Source organism: Actinia tenebrosa, unplaced genomic scaffold, assembly GCF_029948245.1.
Source record: "Actinia tenebrosa isolate PJP-AT-01 unplaced genomic scaffold, QUT_ActTen_1.0 PGA_scaffold11__36_contigs__length_13525064, whole genome shotgun sequence".
NCBI lineage: Eukaryota > Metazoa > Cnidaria > Anthozoa > Actiniaria > Actiniidae > Actinia > Actinia tenebrosa.
In genome coordinates this window covers 2,792,464-2,815,226 of record NW_028292571.1, presented here as the reverse complement: position 1 = coordinate 2,815,226, position 22,763 = coordinate 2,792,464, and the positions used below count along the sequence as shown (strand labels likewise).

At 39.0% G+C, this 22,763-nt stretch overlaps 2 protein-coding genes across 4 annotated transcripts; both read left to right on the top strand.

The window, feature by feature from the left end:
• Window positions 1–2,444: 2,444 nt before the first annotated feature.
• Window positions 2,445–3,613, top strand: LOC148912342 (uncharacterized; the record flags this gene model as incomplete). The annotated part of the gene is made up of 1 exon (XM_089027595.1): window positions 2,445–3,613. A coding segment is annotated over one exon (1,080 nt), but the record flags the coding sequence as incomplete, so codon positions are not given.
• Window positions 3,614–6,069: 2,456 nt separating this feature from the next.
• On the top strand, window positions 6,070–22,520 carry LOC116292984 (uncharacterized). Of its 3 annotated transcripts, XR_004196748.2 has the most exons (14): window positions 6,070–6,971; window positions 7,483–7,638; window positions 7,846–8,078; window positions 10,540–11,247; window positions 11,478–11,664; window positions 12,679–13,137; window positions 13,564–13,896; window positions 14,524–14,674; window positions 14,963–15,225; window positions 15,873–16,846; window positions 17,386–17,524; window positions 18,106–18,453; window positions 18,933–20,622; window positions 20,946–22,520. XR_004196748.2 is itself a non-coding variant. In XM_031700353.2 (13 exons), exons 1-13 carry the CDS (start codon window positions 6,233–6,235, stop codon window positions 20,069–20,071), a joined length of 5,829 nt encoding a protein of 1,942 aa, XP_031556213.2. In that variant the 5' UTR covers window positions 6,070–6,232; the 3' UTR covers window positions 20,072–20,834. The 3 variants fall into 3 exon arrangements, 2 of the variants coding, with proteins under 2 accessions (XP_031556213.2, XP_088883605.1); XM_031700353.2 differs by lacking the exon at window positions 20,946–22,520 and having other exon boundaries at window positions 18,933–20,834; XM_089027479.1 differs by lacking the exons at window positions 6,070–6,971; window positions 7,483–7,638; window positions 7,846–8,078; window positions 20,946–22,520 and adding an exon at window positions 8,128–8,377 and having other exon boundaries at window positions 18,933–20,834.
• Window positions 22,521–22,763: the final 243 nt, after the last annotated feature.

Sequence of the window (22,763 nt, the reverse complement as noted above, 5' to 3'; positions counted from 1 at the left end):
GAATTCGACATGAACATTTTTGAAGAAGAAAAGAAATAGATAAGTAAGATAAATAGGACAGTGAAAAAAAAGAAAATTTTTGGGGGATAAATCAAGGAAGGATACGAGGACGATGTAACTCAGGGTCTGCCCCGCAGACACAGACCACAGGAAAATACGACAAACAAACTCAATTGGTTGCTATGGCACTTCTGATTTTTAAAGTCAAACTCATTTAAGAAAGTAAAATAGGAAAAAAAATAAACGTCTTGTGTGGTGTCATTAGTTTAGTTTGAAACGACTCATGATGTATTTTGGTCAACATTCTAGGTGTATTTGATGTAAGGGTGTATATGAGTTTAGAAATTGCTGCTCTCAGAGGAAAAACACAATAGACACATTTGGAAATGGGAAACATTGTTTGTTGTATATATTTTTGTTTTAATTAAAAATGATTTGCGGTTTGTTTGCAAGACTGTGTCCAGGCATACGCCGAGTTTGTAATAGGACGTAAATTTGCGAGACCCTGATGGGCGCTGCATAGGGGAATGATTAAAGCGGAGGATTGACGGACACGGAAATGACTGAGACCGTCTGAGATCGATGCAGGCAGTAGATTTTATTCATAGCAGAGATTATCAGGGCCTGGAGAGTTTGATCGAAAGGTATAGTTAACTTTTAAAAAATGGGTTTTAGGAAGGAATTCGAGGAAAAAGGGGGGGGGGGAGGGCGGGTGACTGCGACTAACGCATATATAGCTGAGAAATGGAGCAAATAGGGGGGGGGATTGGGCACCTATTTTGCCACAATGGATCCGCCCTGTTTTAAATTACGTAGTACTTGATAAGCGACGTGAGGAAAGTCAATTGCGAATCCAGGGGAAGAAGGCCACTCTGTGGAATCCACGGTTAATCCCAGGACAGGAGGAGGAGGACGGGGGAGGAGTGGAAGGGAGAAGGAGGAGGAGGGAGCAGGGAGGGGGGAGGAGGACAGGATGGCGGGGGAGCGGAGGAGTGTAGGAGGAGGCAGGAGAGGAGAGCAGGAGGAGCAGGAGCAGGAGTTCGAGGCAGGAGGAGGAGGATGCTAGGACAGGAGGAGCAGGAGGGAGGAGCATTAGGAGGAGGAGCAGGGAGGAGGAGCAGGAGGAGCTAGGAGCAGGAGGAGGAGCAGTAGGGGAGAGCACTGAGGAGCGTAATTAGCCGGGAGGGATGAGCATGAGGAGATTATCATATTAGGAGCAGGATGGTTAGCAGGAGGAGGCAGGATGAGGAGGAGCGGACGTATGATCATGCGTAGGATGCAGGTTTGTAGGTCTTATCAGTATTAGTAGCATGAGGATGAGCAGGTATTAACTATCTAGTAGTAGTCTCAGGATGATTAGTGCATTATGTAATTATCCTGTTATTATTTATCATTAGTATTTTATCATTATTTTATTCATTAGTATTATATTCATTGTATATCATTAATGTATCATTATTATTATGCATTATTATATGTATCATTATTCTTATCATTATTACCATTATCAGGAGGAGGAGCAGGATGGAGGGAGGAGGAGGAGGATCATGAGGAGAGGTGAGTATTATTTATCATTATTATCATTATCATTATTATTATATTTTCTATATCAGTAGGTGAGGAGGAGCGGAAGGGAGTTTCAGAGAATTATTATTATGAGCCTGGAGGAGGAGGCAGGGAGGGCGGATCAGGAGGGACAGGAGCAGGAGGAAGCAGGATGGAGGAGTAGGAGCGGAGCATTAGGATGAGCAGGAGGGAGGAGCGGAGGAGGAGCAGGAGGAGGAGAGGAGGAGTCAGGAGGAGGAGCAGGAGGAGGAGGAGAAGGAGGAGGAGCAGGAGGAGGAGGGGAGGAGCAGGAGGAGGACAGGAGCAGGAGGAGGAGGAGCTGAGCAGGAGGGGAGGAGCAGGAGGAGGAGCAGAGGAGGAGATGAGCAGGGGAGGAGCAGGAGGAGGAGCAGGAGGAGAGAGGCATATGAGAGTATCAGGGAGGAGTAGTATCAGGATGAGGGAGAAGGATGAGGATCAGGAGGAGAGGGAAGGTTTAGCCATGAGCAGGATGAGCATTAGTAGTAGCAGGAGTATGAGCAGTAGGAGTAGTATTCATGATTATTATCTTATATATAGGTTCATCAGGATGATATCATGTATTATCATTATCATTATTATTATCATTATTATTATTATTATCATTATTATTATCAGTATGTATTATTATCATTATTATTATTAACATTATCATTATCATTATTATTATAATTTTTAATTAATAGTATATTTTATTATAGTTTTTCTTTTCTCTTTTTTTAAATTTTATTTATTAATTGGTTGCAAATATATTTAGATATTGTATATATAGAAGAAATTAAAAAAAAAAGAATTTTTAAAAAATTATCATTATTATTGTTATCATTATCATTATTATTATTATTATTATTATTACCCTTTTTGGTCAAGAGGAGCCCCTAACTGATTCACTGCACGAAGTTGTCACGTTAACTCCAAATCAGGGTGGTTTGGGCATTCCTTGTTTAAAAGAAGATTCGCCTCAACAATTCGCAGCATCGAAGTTAATAACATCTAGACACACCGAGTCTATAAAAGATCAAAATTTAACACCTTTGGAGGACTCAGAGGATCTCAAGAGTCAATATCGCAGTTTGAAAGCAATTATGACAAAGTCGAAAATCGAGCGCATCGACGGTATGATGAATCCAGAAATGGCAACTTACATCGATCAAGCAAGAGATAAAGATGCAAGTTCCTGGTTAAACACTATTCCTTATGACAACCAAGGCCTAACCCTCAACAAGCAAGAATTTAGAGATGCCTTGCGCTTACGATATAACATGCCCCTAAGTGATCTACCTTTGACTTGTCCATGTGGCTCGTCTTTCGACGTCAATCACGCGTTATCCTGCAAGAAAGGAGGCTTCATTGCCCAAAGACATGACAATGTTCGCGACTTTTTAACCACTCTCTTGAGCAAAGTCTGCCATAACGTCCAAGCCGAGCCTCGGCTGATTCCACTGAATGGAGAACGGTTTAACCTAAAATCCACGACTACAAGCGAAGATGCACGCCTGGATATCAAAGCGGGGGCATTCTGGCAACGAGGAGTGACAGCATTTTTTGACGTACGAGTGTCGCATGTCAACTCCAAGTGCAACCAGAAGAAAACCACCTCATCAATATTCAACGAACAAGAGCAAGAAAAGAAAAGAAAATATCAACAGAGAGTTCTGGAAGTGGAAATGGGTTCATTTACACCGCTTATCTTTGGGACCAATGGTGGTATGGGCAAGGAAAGCCAAATTTTCCTAAAAACTCTAGCGGATAAACTGGCGAACAAAACTGGACAAAGCTATTCTGACACAATAACATATATTAGAACAAAGTTGTCGTTTGAGATTTTGAAAGCTGTAATTACATGCATTAGAGGCTCCCGCACTCCTTTTTATAAGAACAACGAAAGTGACTTTCTATTGGACTTTAGCATTAATACTAACCTTGCCGATATTAGATAATTTTAGACTTTTTTATAATGCTTGTTTTTCATTTTGTTTTTTTCTAGTTTTTTGTAAATAGTAACTTTTTCTCTTTAAATTTTCACAAAGTACATAATGTAAATATTTTATTATTATTTTTTTTTTTTTTTAATGATTTACAAACTTAAAATTATTATTACATTATTGTTATTATTTTGCTTGATATCTATATATACGTAAGGCCTATAGAGTTATTATATTTTATCATTATTATTATTATTATTATTATTATTATTATTATTATTGACATTGACACTGTCCAAGGAGCCATTAAGTCTTCTACTTAGATTAACATTTAAATATATATTCAATTAAAAAAAAAAAACAACTTTTAATTGTTTTTTTGTTTCGGCCCTCAGGCCGAAACGATCACAACATTCGGTTTGCCGGCCCATAATAGTCTCCGTGCGTGTCATTTAGCTGTCAGAGTTTTGCACCTAATCCAATCATATGCCGTTTCCATCATAAGCAATGGGAAAATGTAAAACATTTCACCATGCGGAGTATTTCGGAGAGTTGCGGTAAATCTTCTCTGAGGTAGTTGTGTAGACTATATTATGCCCTTTCGCATGACGCCATTTTTTGGAAAAAAATATATTATTGATTAACCCTACGACAATGCGTATTTTATTCCTAAGTCAGTATCTAGGTCCAAGTCGCCAAGTAGGTAAGTTATTGAAAAGTGACGGCGCACTGGTCAAAGACAAGCCTTGTATCTTTTCGTTCGAATTGAGACTTTCGCATTTTCTTCAAGTTACGATATAAGAGCTAAATACATTACCATAAATGTCAAAGAGCAGAAAGAAGGTTTAAAAAGTATCCTACATTCAACATAGCGCGTACAGTAATGCTCATGTGCCAAAATATTTTGCACTTTGTACTCTGCTCTCTGCGATACTCGATCATTGTTTATATCTATTGTCGGATCTCTCATTTGTTCGGCGAGACGTTATATGTATGTACGTTGCCCTGATTTCCCCCAAAACACTACGATGTTTCAAAGCAAGAACCACTAAAATCTTCAAAAAACTTAATTACGATGTGTTTCGTCCAAGAGAATTTTATAACAAATGTTTCCATCGAAATTTGCGTAAGACTTTTCAACGTGAAAGTGTACCGCGAGATCGCTCTTGTCTGCCATTTTCAATATACAGGAGACCCAATCATTACCAAAGCAAGAACAAAATTCTTTATACAGCAATGCCACACAATAAATAGATAACGGGCCGAAACATCATCGCTTTCGAAGCGATATAGGCTTGTTATATTTTACAAATATGTTTTTATCGATAAATAAGTAATTTGTACATATATTTGTTATTTTATATTCATAATCTCTTTATTAAGGTTATTATAAATTTTATTATTATTATTATTATCATATTTACAGTCCCACTGCAAGGGACATGCAGCAAAAAAACAGTGCATTCCATAGCCAATATTATATAAACAAACATATTAAATAGATACAAATGTCAATCCGTGGTTTACTACTAAATATCACGCTACCTAGACATCCTGCATCTATATAACTAACAGTTAGCAGTCATACATAACAGTTATAACAGTTTTAAATCCAAACTAAGCAAAGGAAACGCAACTCTTCCTTTACTAGAAAGGATAACAAATATTTCAGAAGCATTACTACACATTCAAATATTAAACTATTTACTCTTATTTACATAGTTTTGGTTATTATACCGTCCTCTCATGCAACACTCTAGTCGCTCAAGCATTTCACAACTCTTAAAATACCACAATTCCTAGAATGTTTGGGCTTAGCCTAAAATCCAGTAGTTGCTTGTTTTGTTATTCTAATTTCTGCTCTTGTTTTGTTCTGTTTTGTTTTTTTGTGTTTTTTTTAAAATGAGCCTAAGCCCGCAACATTTTATGAATGGCAAGTCAAATGTATTTTGTTAAACCACAGGGAGCCTACTTTTGATAAAATGATATTAGAATAAACAATTGATGAACTGTAAGACATGCAAATAATAAAACTTGTATAATATGAATATAGAAAGTAAGCCCAGAAAGGTGGCCTAAGCCCAAGTAAAATGGTTGTCTTTGTCTTTCTCAGTTTGAGTCTTGACTGAATAAATAATCATTCAGTCAATAATCTGTTTCCTAGATTCTCTTCCACTAGATGGGAATAAAATCTTGGCTGCTGATATCTCTTTTATATTCAATATGAAATCAAATGTCAGACATTTCAAGTTTGTTTATATTTTATCATTAATATATTTTTCCACTATCTCCAGCTGGGCTTCCTGTGGAAATTGTTGAGTGCCTCGCATAAAATCTATTCAAGAAAACTATTTTATACATAAAAACCGTAAAATACTAATACGATAACGATCTATTCAAACATAATTATCCCATGATTTAATATACTACGTAGCAAATCATATTTTTTATGTAAAAGATTAAAATTTCTGTTTATAAATATTTATGCAATTTCTTGGAAATCGGGCACAATGACGTCATGGGTTTTTTCCGGAAATCGAGATATAAACATTCCGAGAAACTAGTGGAAAATTTTTCTAATCCGAACGATGTTTAAAGATTTTGATACTATTTTATTGTGGAATATTTTTATAATAGCTGGATATATCATGTACAAAGCTTGTTTTTTTAGAAGCGAATGATTTTTTTATTTTAAGTTTGCTCGTTCGTGATAAAATACGAGCATGGCATCTCGGCCGAGGAGAAAATTCGTCCCCAAGCCGAAGAAAAATGCTAAAAAACCTGGTTTTGATTTTGAAATCAAAGTTGTTGGAGGACTATCGAATGAAAGAATGGGCGATTCCTCGATGGCCAGAAACTCTAGTATACCTCGACGTCTGCAAGACTTTGAGACAAAACTGAGAAATATCTTCACGATGGGAAGAACAAGTGATAGTGAATCTCGGACTGGTCAAGACCATGATAAAGAGTATATCAAATACAAGCTGAACTTCCGAGATGGTTCAAAGCCTTCTGCCTTCGAAAAGATCCGACAAGAATGGTGTACTAGAATTTGCAGTCCAGGATATCCCTACTGGATGGAATCATGCGAGAATATGCGAGACACCTTTCGATACAAAGCGGAAACGTCGAGACATGGTTTGCAGCCCATATCTTGCAGTTTTGGGAGCTTCTTCAATCGAGGGACTTTCGTAGAACATTATACTACCGTTGATGACGTTCATTTAATCGAGGATGGGGTTGTTTACAGTGAATTCGTACACGATACCAAGGAATTGACCCTCGCATTCCGTCGGAAAAACAATGATTTTGCCGGCTTCCTTTTGTTACCTATGGCTGGAGTTGAGATGCGAATCGAATTCGAGTACAAACAGTTTGAAGATTATATTCTGGTGGATGAAAATAACGATCGGATTGATCTGTATTTGCCACTTATTCGACCACCGAAAGTAACTAAAATAGGTAAGTTAACGTGTGTCGAAACGATACAAGTTTGGACTATATAGGACGGACAGACAGACAAATTGCGAGGTGGGGAAGGTTGACTGGGGAAGAAGGAAGAAGTCGGCAGGTTTGATGGTGGGTAGTAGGTAGGTAGGTAGGTGGGTAAGTGGGTAGTAGGTAGGTAGATAGGTAGGTGGGAAGGTGGGTAGGGAGGTAGGGAGGGAGGGAGGTAGGTAGGTGGGTAGGGAGGTAGGTAGGTGGGAAGGTAGGTAGGTAGGTAGGTAGGTGGGTAGGTAGGTTGGGAGGTAGGTAGGTGGGTAGGTTGGTAGGGAGGTAGGTGGGAGGGTAGGTAGGTAGGTAAGTATGTAAGGTAGGTAAGGTAGGTAGGTAAGATTGGTAGGTAGGTAAGGTAGCTAGGTAGGTGAGATAGGTAGGTGGGTGGGTGGGTGAATAGGTGGGTGGGTGGGTAATGGTGGGTAGAAATGTTTGAATAGCAATTATAATATTTCATGTTCTTCTATCCGTTCAGAGGAAGTACTTGACAAAACCAACGAGATTCGATGTGTCAGTTTCCTAAATTGCACCCAAGAGGTTCTGGGAAAGAGCTCTGTTCTGAGACTTCGCTTTGAATCTTCAAAGAAAAACGATCGAACAATGGAACTGATTAAACGATTAGGAACCCTAAGTGAGTTACTTCTCATTAACATTCAAACTTAGTGCATTTACTCACACTCTTATTGATACACACTCGCTCGTTCAGCATTTATTTGTCTTCTTACTCTTTCGTTAGTCGAGGTAAACTTGAATTTAAACTTTTAGTTCTAATGATAATATCCTGAAATGAAAAGGAAAGCAAAGAGACTAACCTTCGATTTTTATGCCACATTTTAAGGTCGCACAGTGTACTTCGTTGCCATGAAGACCAAAAAACCATGTGGTCGAAGTGAGGTTCCAGTTAAACCCAAATTCGACAGCTTCGAAGTGGCTTATGCACTGGAATGTTTGCTATCTCGGGGATTTAAAGTTACTGATCGACTAAGTCGAAAGTTCTATGATCTACTAAGAAGTGCTGTAGCACCAGATGATGCCGTTTCTCGTCGAAGCCGAACACTGCAACCTTCGCAGGTTAGTTCTAAAATTCTAAAACCAAAAGAAAACAACGGAATTACGTCTTCTTTCACAAGCACAATAAAACCACTCTACTACTCTTCCAAGTAGACCGAAGTAGTTGTGATTTTTTAATCGCCTTGACTGAATTTTAATCACGTGGAGTAAAAAACTTGTCCTCGTGGTACAACATTGGCATCACGTGGTCGATTTGAAATGTACTTGCGGATAACATAACAGACGCTACGAAGATATAACTAGCTAAAAACTAGTGTGAGCTGCGTCGGTGTTTCTAATGAAACAGTAATGATGAAAAGGTAAAGTATACACCGTGAAAAGATGAAAAAACTTACTGACGTTTCGGACGCTAGTCCTTCGTCGGAGTAAAAGAGAAAGAAGTGGTAGAAAGGAGTGTATATATGATAGAATAAGACAAATGAAACCAATGAGAGCAAGGTAGGCAAGGAAACAAAAACAAACAATCAAAAGACAAAAGAAAAGGTTAGTTGAAAATAAAGCGTTCATTAATCCCGTTGGGACTAAGAGTGCCCAATAGGTGAATAAGCCGCATTTCTTTGGTCTTGCGACAATCATTGTTGCTCTTGCGACAATCATTGTTGCCGTTAAGCAAAGAAAGACCGAAAACAATGAAGTCAGAAAGAGAATGGTTAGCTAGATTAAAATGGCGGGAAACTGGTTTGGTGGGATCGTTATTGCGAATATCATAAAGATGATTGCAAATGCGATCACCAAGACGGCGGCCAGTCTCGCCCACATACAAAAGATTACAGCGGGTACATTTAATACAATATACAACATTAGAAGTGGTACAAACAAAATGGTCAGTGATTTTAACAGTTGATTTAGGACCGACAACAGAAGTGTGAGAAGCTATGTGAGGACAAGTATAACAACGTTTACGAGAACAGCGAAAAGTACCAGGTTCTTTGTTAGAGGGAAGAACTCCCTTGACCAAGAAAGAACGGAGATTACGATCACGTTTATAGGAAAAGAGAGGGCGGTTGTTGAAAATAGCAGAAGTGCGAGTATGAGAGTCAAGCAGAGAAAAGTTGCGGTTAACAATGGGTTTAATGGAAATGTTAATAGGATGATACGTAAGAGTGAAAGGAATGCGGTCATTAGAGGGACGAGTGTGAGGAGTGAGAGCGGTGGTACGATCAATAGTAGAAACTTTACGAATGGCGCGATCAATAACATGAGCAGGATAATTACGCTTAAGGAAGAAGGAACGCATCTCAGAACATTTAACAGAAAAATCAAGATCATCACTACACAAACGACGAAGACGAAGAAATTGCGAGAACGGAATAGCGTTAAGAGTGTGCTTAGGATGAGAAGACGAGTAGAGTAAATAAGAATGAGAGTCAGTAGGTTTGTAATGGACACTAGTGCTAAGACGGTCGTCATTAACACTAAGCAAGATGTCAAGGAAAGTGACTGATGTTTCACTAACCTCCCACGTAAAGTCTAAGGCAGGGTGAAAAGAGTTAACAAAAGAGATGAAAGAATCTAAGTCATTACGCGAACAAGAAGTAGCACCAATACAATCATCAATATACCGTCCAAAAAACTCAGGTTTAGGTCCAGTATATTGTTGAAAAACAAGGTTTTCGATATCACCAACAAACAAATTGGCATAACTAGGGCCCATCTTAGTACCCATAGCAACACCGTTTACCTGCCGATAATACCGATCGCCGAAAGAAAAACAATTAAGAGTAAGAACAAGTTCAGCTAAGCGTAACAAAGTGGGAGTGCTGGGCTCGAGGACAGGACGAAGATCGAAAAAATGCTGAAGAGCACGAAGGCCCTCATCATTAGGAATAACAGTATACAAAGATTTGACATCCATAGTAAACAAAAGCTTAGAAGAGTTATCAGGAAAGCGAAAATCATTAAAAATACTAAGAGCGTGATTAGTATCCTTAATATAAGTAGGTAAAGACTGAACAATAGGCAGCATGAGAGAATCTAGATAGCTAGAGATGAGTTCGGTAGGACAACTACAAGCAGAAACAATAGGACGGCCAGGGTTGTTAGCTTTGTGAATCTTAGGAAGAAAATAGACGTGAGAAGTACGAGGAGTAATAACAAAAAGGTTTTTAGCAGTGGAGGGTAAAGAGCCATCAGAAATGAAAGAGTTAACAGTGTCTTTAACTAATTTTTGATTGTCAGGGGTAAGATCCTTATCCTTATCCACTTCACTTCTTCGCCGCTACGAAGGCGATTAAAAAATCACAACTGCCTCGGTCTACCGGGAAGAGTAGTATCAACCAATAATGACGATGACGACAAAAAATAATAAATAAAACAGAAGACTGAAAGAATCTGTAATCTTAATAAAAACGGAGAAAGTCTATAAACAATCGTTTTATATTTGTTTAGTCATTACCATCTGTTGGGAGATCATTTTTTTTTTTTTTTTTCTTTGAACTTCCATTTTGTTTTCATTTCCCAGATTTGTCGTGCCTTGTACCAGCTGATCGCCTTTGTAGACAGTAACAGGTTCTGTCCCATGGAGACCGTCTTGGAGCAGTTTCTGTTTGGCAAATTCAAAAGAAAAACAGCATTAGATTTTGAGTTACCCAAACACTACGTGTATGTTCCTCGAATTATCGTCACCCCGACCCAGGACTTTTTGGTTCAGCCGGAGCTCGTCGCTGAAAACCGCGTCATAAGGCAGTATGGCCACAAGTACGCCATGCGCATTGCATTCCGGGAAGAAGATTTCTCCAAACTTTCTTCCTTTGCAGAAAGTCTTAAAGATGTTCTGGAAACACGTGTAGTGAATCTTCTAAAGAAAGGAATTCACCTATGTGGTCGCCATTTTGAATTTCTTGCATGCTCGAACAGCCAGCTGCGAGATCACGGAGCGTGGCTTTATGCTTTTGATGGCAAGTATGGAGCAGGAGACATCAGACAATCTCTTGGGGAGCTGGAAACAATTACATGCGTAGCAACATATGTGTCCCGGATGGGACAGTGTTTCTCATCGACTAAAGAGTCTGTTAAAGTGAGCATAGATGAAGGAGTTGAAACCAAACAAATCAAGGAAATAGAGATACAATACAGTGACGAGTTCTTCGAATGCTGCGGCAAATTTAGGAGTGGAACATACGTTTTCTCTGATGGAGTCGGGAAAATTAGCCTAGCCCTAGCCAAAAATGTAAGAGTTACACAATATCATGACCTATTGTCAAGTATTTGTCAGAGAACGTATAGGTTGCTATCAACCTATTTTTTTAAATTTTGAATGGAAAATTTCCAATGTCACGTACTTTAAAGATTGTGTATGGAAGGCAGTGTTTGCCATTCGCAATTTGTGCAATCGCCAGTGAAGATTGCGTTATTTATAGTTGGTACCAAACTGACTGTTTTTCTTACTGATCCTTTTAGGTAGCAGATAGCTTGGGCTTACGTAAGGTACCGTCAGCTTATCAGATTCGATACGCTGGATGTAAAGGGATGTTGGCTTTGGATTTAAACCTGCCACAAGGAAAGAAAATTTTGCAATATCGAAATAGCATGAGTAAATTTGAATGTAACCACAAGGATCTGGAAATCTGTGAATTCAGCAGGCCAAGTGAGTTCAATTTGTTCGCCATTAACACTAGTCTCCCCCACAGCCGCTTTCAGTGTCATCACGCAACGCTTTCTCCCCTGAGTGGGGGAGGCTGAGTGTGGGCTGTGGGGGAGACTACATTAATACTTCATAGGGTAAAAGTTGATAAGTATGTATCTTAAACAACCAGGTCTTGACTTAGAAAAAGTAAAAGAATCCATAATCTAAAGCCTGTGTCGCATGCACAGACAATGCAAATGCATATGCAATTGCAAACACAAACAATGTTTGCATGTAAAATGCAAATGCAAGCAAAATACGATAAGCATGCGCAGAAAGAATGGATGAACAAGCTTGTGGTCTTAGGTTACGCACGTTAAGAATATTAACAAAAGTGCAAGGATATAAAAAAATATTTCTTGTGTTCGTACTTTCATATGCATTGGCCGGCTTTTCTCCCGCATTAAGTTATTTTCCGAGAAAAATGTACAACTTTAATAATCTACCAAGCACAAAAATACCTAATATTGCTTGTATGCATCGTTCGTCTAAACCAAGTGTAATGAAGACCATTGTTATCTGTTCACGTCGTTTCTCGTACCCAGACCCTTCAGTTTTCAGCGACATATCAAGCTAGTTTACTCTATATGTTAGTATCGAAGTTGGAGTAGAGAAAGCTTACCCCATATATGGTATGATATATGGATTGTGCGGAAAAGCGGCAAACAAAAAGGCCGTCGTTTTATAACGAATTCGAGATGAACATTTTTGAAGATGAAAAGAAAAGAAAAAAAAGATAAGTAAAACAAGAAAAACTTTGGAAAATCGAGGAAGGATACGGGGGCGTTGCTAACTCGTGGTTCTGCCTCGAAGACAACAGACACAGGGAAATACGACAGTCAATGTTTGATATGAAAATCGATTTAAAATAGAAATAAATAAATAGAAAGCTGAGAAGTGTTTGGGCATGAGAATGAGTTTTTCGAGATGTTTGAAATCAAGATCAACATTCTCACCAACAATTTTTCCCTTCAGATCTGTTGTACCTCAATCGACAATGCATTATTCTCTTGTCTGGTTTGGGCGTTCCGGATGAGGCGTTCATCAAGTTACAAGACACCATGTTAATGCGACTTGCTTCCATGCTCCTCTTCGAGAAAGTAGCTTTAGAGATGCTTAGTCATGCAAGCGTTGCTGGGGGTCTGAAAGTTTCCACTCTGCGTAAAAGTGGCATCATGGTCACGTGTGAGCCATTCTTCAGGTCTCTCCTCTTAGCGATGTACAAGAGTAAGCTTGGTGACCTTTTGAGAAGGGCCCGTATTGCTGTCCCAAAGTCCCACGGGCGCTTGTTGGTGGGTGTGTTAGACGAGACCCAAACACTGGAATATGGTCAGGTGTTTGTTCGTTACACTAAAGACATCAGTGAGCCAGATAAGGAGTTCGTTACACTTACAGGAGAAGTGGTCGTCACCAAGAACCCTTGTTTCCATCCAGGTTCGTTGCACGGCTGGTTTTAATTTGTCGCTCGTTTTTGAGCATGCGCAGTTTGGGTCAGTGCCTGACCAACTACTTCTTTGAGGATTTCTGGTAATCATAGCCGCCATATTGGTTCGGATTTAAAACTGAGAGGAGTTTTACTTATTGTCGTTGTATCAACCAATATTGCGGCCACGTCATTTATTTATCTTGAGAATTATTGCAGATTAAACAATTTCTGTCATGCTACTTGTGTTTTAAGATGCGCCTAAAAAAAGATTTAGTTTTTCCTCTAAAGAAATAGAGACACTTAAATGCGGCAAAATCTGTTCTGACCGGATTTCCCGAATAGTTGCGAAATCCTTGTTTTTAATATCATTTTCCTTCAGTAAATAAATAAAATTAATCCCAACAAACTTGCCCTGATATTTCGTTCTATTCTAGGAGACATGCGTAAACTCCAAGCAGTAGATATTGAAGCTCTCCATCATCTGGTGGACTGCATCGTATTTCCCGCTAAGGGACCACGACCGCATACCAACGAGATCTCGGGCTCGGACTTGGATGGTGATAAGTACTTTGTCACGTGGTATCGACCACTAATACCTCCAAACGGCAACGAGAAACCAATGGATTTTCCATCTCCAAAGAAAAAATATCTTGATCGAAGAGTAGATGTGGGTGATATGATACAGTTTGTGGCTGAATATATCAAGAATGATCAGCTGGGGCCTATTGCTAATTCACATCTTGTTCACGCTGATTCCGAGGACAAAGGTAATTCTAGCTAAATGCTTCTGATAGTTTTAAAACTCAGGGTAGGGTGAGAGGATTATATGGATTCTGACCAGTTTGACCTCTAAAGACCCGTTTACACTGGCGATTTTTGCGGCGATTTTTGCTGCGATTTTTGTGGCAAATTTCGGAAATATTTTGTCTCATCCTTCAAAAGAGACATTCGTCTAGGAAAATCTTGGTATCCTGAAGAAAACTTTATAAGTAAATTCTTTACCATTATTTATTATGGACAAAATCGCAAAAAATCGCTAGTGTAAACGGGGCTTAAGGACTGTTTACGGGGTAGTGATCGCTCCTCAAGCTAAAGCCCAACAAGGAATTTGACATCCCATCTCAAGAAACTTGGAATATATAGAAATGAGTCAGTCAGTCTATATAATGGGAACCTAAAGCCCCAACTTGGAATACGAGAAATTTCAATGGGTAAGTCCTAAGTATTGGACTTTTTATATTCATTAGATATGCAGGGGTGAGGAATATAACTGTGGCTTCCTTCTCAATGTCAATATCTCCTGGGTCTTCCTAAGCAAAAAAATTCCTGAATTTCAAATTGTCATTAATGTCGCGTATTCTATTACTACCATGAATTTTGTCGATTTACTTCAGGTGTTAAGTCAGAAAAGTGCATCAAGCTTGCACACATGCATTCTGATGCTGTTGACTTCCCAAAGACTGGAGAGTGTCCAACTCTCACTCAAGACCTCAGACCTGAACAGTATCCTGACTTCATGATGAAGACTGACAAACCCCGTTACAAGTAAGGACGTTTACCAACAAAGTTATCCTTTGCTAATGCAGGGACTGTATTGGTCGGATAAAAATACGAATTGGTGTAAAATGCCCTTTATCATGATGACTTTCTTTCGAGTTTTTTCTAACCTGTTGCTTAGGTCGCCCAACTTATTATCCTCGGGAATCCAGAGGTAAAATTCTGTCCCTCGTCTGTCATGTATGAGGTTGTTCATCCTATTTTGGAGCACCTTTTGGAGATCAAAGTGGAAAAGAAATTCTGCTAACGTTGCCCTTTTGATTCTGTTTGTTTAAGGTCGAAAGGAATTCTTGGAAAGCTGTTTCAAAAGTGTAACCAACTAGAAAGGGCGCGATATTTTATTAGTGAAGAAGGTCCAAAAGACTTGCAAGTGGACCAAGATTTGATCCTTGAGGGATACCAAGACTACGTTGATTCTGCTATTGAAATGAGAGATCGCTACAATACAAAGCTTGGTTCTTTAATGGCTTTGTATGGACTTAAGAATGAAGGGGAGGTTTTGACAGGATGCCTAACTAAAGTCCATTCCAGGGTTTCGGGTAGGTCATGCGAGAAATTATCCAGTTTTCTAATTTTTGAGTATCTTCTCAAAGAAGAAACGCTTGAATGTCATTTGAATAAAGGCAAGAGTTTTTGTCAACATAATCAAACGCATTGGAGTATATCCTCCCTCTCACCAAAATTTTACCGCAAAGTCATGAGAGAACCCAGAAAGTTGGACTCCTGGCTTTATCTAACAGGGTTCGTGCTACTCCTTAAACCCCTTGAATACTCCTTGAATTTAATTCACGTTTTCAAGGGCACTTGAAAAGCTCTTGAATTTTACGATTTTAGCGAATCTCCTTGAAAACTCCTTGAATTTTTGCTTTGATCATTACTTGCATTTTTCTGAAAAAGATCTAGTCAGAAAGATTGGAAAATCTGAAAGTCGACCATGTGCAACCAACGTGTAAAACCTTGGCATAGTTAGCAACATACTCCTTGAAAAAATATTTTTGGGTCCTTGTATACATCTTGAATAGTCCTTGAATCTTACGTGGTTACCTCAGCAGAATTTTATTGCTGCTCTTAATGCACGCAGGAATAAAATCTTTCAAACTACGTACTATGGAACGTATATTTTGCCTTGTTGCACCTAAACAAGTTACCTAAATTGGTGTCTGTAATGTTTTTTGTTTTTTTTCAGGTAAAACAGATGAGAAGTTCGAAGTTGCTCAGTTAATTCAGGCAAGTATTGCCTCACTTCGCAACCACCTCAAGAACGATTTCTACAGAGAATTTGGCGGAGAAGAGGAAGTTAAGGAATTCTTTGAAAAAGAGAAAGAGTACCCGCAAGAAGTTCTGTTCAAAGCATCAGCCTGGTATGTTGTAACATATAATAAGATGAAGTCGTCCAACCAAGAGGGCAACACCCCTGAAGAAGATAACGATGAAGAAGGAGGTGAAGCAAAAGATGGCAATGTTGGTGATGAGTGGGCCATTAGTGATGCCCCATTGATAAGTTTTCCTTGGATAGTATCCCCAATACTCGCCCACATCAAGGCTTCGGCCAATAAAGATGCAGTAGGCGGCAAAACCCAAGAGATGAAAGATATCAGTAGACTGATTACTATTCAAGCGGACAATCTGTTCTTTGATGAAAGCGTTCGCAATGACATGATAGACGACTTCGAGATGAGGCAAAATGAACGAGATAAGCTTTTCGGTTACATTTCTGCTCGAAGTAATCAGAGATTGTTGTCCATGACGCTGCTTGGCGCCTCCATGACAGGGCTGAACATTCGAGATAAGAACCCACAGCCATTGCAGCTCTACGTCCAATCAATACACATTGATATTTTTGAATTTGAACGTATTCTCAAGCGGGTACGCATTGTCGGCCACACTTCAGTATTCCTCGACTGTTCACGTGCAACTATTGATTTTAAGGTGGGAGATCTGAAATGCTCTATCACCACAAACCACAACGAGCTGCTGAAGTCAGTGTATATCTATCGGCATATCCAACGCTGCCCTCGATTGCTACACTTACTGCTGGTCATCATGCACTGGGGGCGCAAGCGTCACATGACCGGAAGTTTAATAGACAGGTTTATGTCAGTAGAGGATCTTGCTGTGCTTTTTATTCGGTTTTGTGAAGAGCATAATTTCATCGAAAAGGTAAGAATAATAACCGAAACGAATTTGAGGTTATTATTCCCGATATTCACTGAGCCTGAGGTGAATAATTGTTTTAGTATAAATACACAGGTGATTCTTTCAAAAAAAGAAAAGAAAAGGAAAGAAAAAGAAGATAAAAGACACATTTTTTCCCGGTAACAGCAACAAAGCGGCTGGCTGCCATTTTGGATTATCGCTGGAGGTGATTATCGTGTGACAATGTGAGTTTTTTGTCCAATCAGCGCAAGAGATTTTCAATAATTACCTGTGTATTTAAACTTAAATCACCATAATAATTTTAGCGCATGTTCACTTTTTTATCTCCCTTATAAACAATAGCCTTATCAGACATATACCTCTTTCTAATGTCTCTGCTTCCTCATCACTTCTTCGGGCTTCCTGTTGCAAGATAGGGAGAATTACAACCTAGTAAAATACCAAACTAGAATCCGAAAACACATGAGTAAATGTACAAAGAGTCTTAAGAAAAAACGATGACAGCGACACTCTTAGTATTGTTCTTTCAAACTTTTTCACAGATCAAAGTAGATGAACTCGAAGAACATGACACAGGGTTTCTTAACCATGGGAACAAAGCTAAAGAGACGAAATGGAGGACAGACATACTTGAAGCAGAAGCACAGACGAACAAAGGGTTCCTTAATGGAACTGAACCAGGTTTGTAAGGGTTTGGGTACACGGCAGCAGTTGCGCATGCGTGCAACGTTGCTATGGGGTGTCCCTGCACGTAGCAACTATGCCTACAACAAAACTAGAATTTAAGAACGCTATTCATTTCTGGCAGGCGGTGAAAAAGCCGCAATCATATGGCTAAGAGCATCACGCCATTGATATTTTGGTCAATGAATTTTGCAGATGCGTTTGACAAATCGCCCCGCACACTAACGTTGTAAACTTAGATGTCGATTTCATGGCTGGGAAGAACGCACAGAGCAGACGTGCCATACCGTTATCGTGCCGTGTCCAAACGTAATCTATAGCGCTATGTCTTATTCAATCTATGTTGTCAAATTTGGCGGTTTTTCTTCTTCTGCAAAATCTAAGACGCTTTACAAAACTCCATTTCGATCTGTGAGTCAGCCGTGCCCTGACTTAGATCAGCCCAGAGGTTGTTTAAGGGTTCGAAAAAATCATAGGCTTTTGAAGTTTGCAATCCAAGGTCACAAGAATTCTATTCCATCATCCCCGGACTAAGTTACATTACTTCATTATTAAGACATTGTTACATTGACAATTAGGAATGACTTTGATCAAGTTCTTTGAGTTCTATGGTAGTGATTCCGAGAAAGAACCCCTGCACATCTCAAATATCAGGAACCCCGTTCAGCCTAAAAGTCTCTTGTTCCATCGTCTAAGTCAAGAAGATGTTCAGCGCTTTACGGACGCCGCACTTCATTCTTTTCACGAGATTGCGCAGTGTAGAGGATTGGACAGGATCCTAAAGACAGCAGAACACGAGAACTCGAAGGAGATGCAAGAGACATTATCGATGCCTAACTGTACTTGGGGCGCCCTGAGGTTTGCTGAAGACTTTGTTGCCCATGGCCTGTCTGATTTGACTGGAGCTAAAGTCAACATTCGACCAGGTATTCCTATTTTTAAATAATACTATTATTTATCAATACTAGTTCAATTATTGTGGCATAGCCTTCCACAGTTTGAACAAAAACGTTTAGCCATCAAATGCAGGTCTAAATAAATATGGACTGTTTCATGAAGTGTACTAGATGAATTGAGTGAATCGAGTAATATAACAGGTTTTTCCCATTTTCTTACCAACCTTTTTTACTTCAGGGACCGCAGAAAGGGGTCCGTGGGCTTAACTACCCTGCCTTTTTTAGTTTTAAACTCCCACTATCGAGAGCGCTCCTTGGTCCTTGTGTACTTGCCATTTTCTTAAATCTGTTTATCTTTTACGATAATGATCGAGAAGTAACGCACAGTAATTCTCTTAGTGCATGTGCTGAAATATTAAAGCTGGCAAAAAAGTAGGGTAAAGAGAAAGGTTCTTAAATAGCTATGAAAACATTTGGATTTTTGTTGTGTTTTTTTTTAATCATAACAGCAACCCGAAGAGGCGGATACATTATGGAGGTAAGGGGAAACTACTTGACTCTCTACAAGTGCCAGGCAGAAAGACTGAAACTTGAAAACAAGTCCACTAAAGTCTACGTCTACGACCACACTATAACTGGCGGTTGCTATTTATTTTTCATTGGTCAAACATCGGCTGCAGATCGGGTAACAGCGAAAGCACTAAAGAAAGACTTCGCTGTAAATTTGGATTCTGCTAACCCTTCGAGTAGCGAAGACGAGAGGAAGCTCGTGAGGGCGGTGACGAAGCAACTTGACGAGTTCAACGACAACTACGTTAGCTATCTTCATGGATCTAAGACTTTGAGGATATCAGTTGAATATGGATCTATCTACATTACAAATGCTCATGCATGGGTATTGGGAAGCACTGTTGGAGACGTGGAGAAGGTTCTTCGTGCGTCCGCTGACCCAAAAAATCGTGGACATCACGGAAGAAGGAATACTCCAACTACACCACCTGATCATAAATTTAACCGACTTCAATCTAATTTGAACTCTTTGGCGGATATAGAAGTAAGATTATCAGAGCTGGGAGAGGTACTGCTCGTTGAAGACACTAAATTCTACATGGTAGAAATAAAGATAGCCAAGAACCACGATCTGAAAATCGTTTATGACGAAAATTTGAAGTTTGAGAGATACGAGTTCGAACCATTCAAATGGCTCGTTGCGGATCTCAAAACTCCTCGACCAATCCGATCCAGAACACGAGACATTGATTTACGTGTTCTTGTGACGTCACCGCGGGAACTAGACAAACAGGAGTCCCAAGAGCTACCAATATACGAGACTTTTGGTAAAACGGAAATAATAACGTTGATAGGAGGCCAGCCGGTCGTGTCACAGGAATATCGCAGAAGTGTGACCTTTGTTCACGAAGTAACCAAGAAAGTATATACGATAAACAGAAATGAAAGTCTCATATTTGTGGAAGTGAGCAACATCAAGAAGAAGAACCACAATAACAGGAATAACAGGAACAGTAGTCCGAATGATTATTGGACGCTGAAGCTGTATGGAGAATTCCAAAGCACTGACGTCGACAAGGCAGAAAAACTGACTAAAGTCATCTTGTCCTTGGGCAAAGACATCAAACCTCGTAACTAAAGCAGAAGGCTGGCGGTTCTAGTTGTTCAATATAAGGAATCCATTTATGAAAAAAAATTATCTGGAATAAACTCGTGCATAGTGTTCCCAAAGAAAATGCTATAAATGCACAGTGAATAAGCGGTTTTTCTAGTGACCTACATGTATCAGTTTTGACAGAACTAGAAGGCCAAGAGATGGAAACTCATGGCAATGGAATTTTGATCTGCAAATTAGTAGGCTGGTTTACAGACCCAGTATATGGAAGAGCGTCGCCGTTCTGTAATGGCTCCTGATCTGGGAATAGGATGGCTAACGACCCAGTACTGTACAGCACTTCAAATGAATTTTATGTTGGTCGATTCTATGTGAAGTCACTGAAATCCCTCCTGAAAGCCATCTTAAAAGTGAATAGAGAATACAGTACAGACATTCATTGATGAACGCCAATGAAATCGTTCCTGAACACCATTTTAGAATGGAATACAGTAAACTCGTATAAAAATCAGTTTAAGATTGCCTTATCAGACTCTCTAGCTACAAGACACCAACGATTGAATAACGACCATTTGGTAAGAGGCTCTGGCAGGTTAGAATAAACATTAGCTTACTACGATTGCAGCACAAAGACACTAGTCTGAACTCCACAAATTCTAGAAAGTTAATAGCCGGAGTAGGTAAACTGGTCATGCTAGCAAAGATAGTGACCTCATGCTGATTTTCATTCATATCTCATTGTATTCATTTCTTAAAAGTATTTTTTAAAGGAAATATTTGCAAATGACGCTTGTATTGAGTTAAATATTTTTGAATTTTCGTAGTAAAAGTTTTTCCGGCTTTGCAAACTCAAAACATTTGGGTACTAAAAACATCATGTTTATACTTTCGTTCACAGGCCATCAACTCCATATCCATATTTGAAAAGCTTACCTTATTTGGGAGTGAGCCAGAATCCTTTTTGGTGGTTTTTCCTTCAGTTAAAGCTTTGAAATGTCGAAAATATGAATCAAAACTTGCAGATATCAAACTAATAAATAGCGAATTGTCCACCATCTTGAATTTACTTAGAAACCTGGCATTATTTGACAAAGGAAGCCCAAAAGTTCAAAACTACAGGGATCCCGCGCCGACGACACATTGAACAGTGACGACGATATGTTGAATATTAGAATCTCTAGAATTTGGGTTTTGTGTCCGCTGCAAGTTTGATGAAATAAGCCATTATATAAAATGTTCCAAGTGAAAGGAATGCAAGGTTTTTAACAGAGTAACGAAGAGACGACGTCACAAAACTGGTTATTAAGAGTGTGTGTGTACTGATAAAGGCAAAAGATATATAAGTGAATCCCATTGCCCTATTTCACTATGCCGTCACTGCTTGTTTATGTGGGGGATAGAATCGCAAAATCCAATAGAAATTGCTCCTAGCGAAACAGTTTAATCTAAAATGGCCTGGTTTTCAGATATAACATGTGTTAATATGTACTAAAAAAATATTCTGAGTGTTTACTAGCTATTCTACTTCTCTTCGTGGATTGATACGCGTTTTAGAACAATTTTCGGTGAATTTGCGTTGATTTGACCCCCTCCGACGACCATGATCCTTTGCATTTAAACAATAGATTGTTTTGATGTGACGTCATAGTAAAATAGGGCAATAGATTACTATAATAATACATCGAAGAGTGGGATGCTATAGGAGAAAAATGTCCTATGGGAAAAAACTTTGCTTTGGGAGAGCGAGATTGCTAATTGAGTGAAGGCTTTCACTCGTTAATGAACAGTAACTCATACACAAGGCATTGATTCGTATTTGTCCTTACAACCTTTTAAGATCTTAAAGTTATTGTGAAAGTCCTCGAGATCCTGATCAACATTACGAAAAAACAAGTCGTCGTAAATTTTATTCTTAAATTATTAAAAGCTGCATGTAAAAATAAAATATGTAGAATTTTAGAGCGAAAAGCTGGCAGCTGATATTTCTACATCTCGCAACAGCTTTGAAGTTGGCAAAAATGTAGGCAATAGAGAGTTTTAGATTGGCTTTTTTTCTCCCCGCAAACGGCAAACGTGACCACGTTTTCATCGTTTTCCTGTACTTTACTTTACCTTTTACAAACCTTCTCACCAAAGACAAATATTCTTTTGTTTTTCTACTACTTGGACTTTTTTGCGATTCTTTTTAAGCTATTAAAAATAATTTTTAAATGGTCAACTGACGTTTCACGTTTGCCGTGAACGTAAATCTAAAACTCTCTAATGTTTAATTCTCCGCAAAAATGGACATTTCACAATTAAATTGTAAAGTTTGAAAAAAATGAAGGTCGCTGGTAACGCATCGCTACGGTAATGTATAATGTTCATTTTTATGATGTTCATTCTTAGGAGAGTCGCTAGAACACGATCGAGCTAATTTTAAAAATCTAACATTTTGTAAAAATAATAATAATAAACTGAGATTTATTTTTCACCTGCCAGGTAAAATTACTCTAATTTGATTTACTTTGAGACTGAGTGCGGGGAATGGTTGCGGCCCAATTCTCCCGAACCAAGAGCTGATGTATAATTAAAAACAACGTAGTAACAAACTGTGAGCTACGCCTGCATGTGTGCTTTCAAACCGGACAACGATATTAGTCGCACGTCCTCATTGCCTGATGGATTTTTTTTCTAGGATAATTCTTAGAGTGGCGTCATACCGATTTCAGATGAC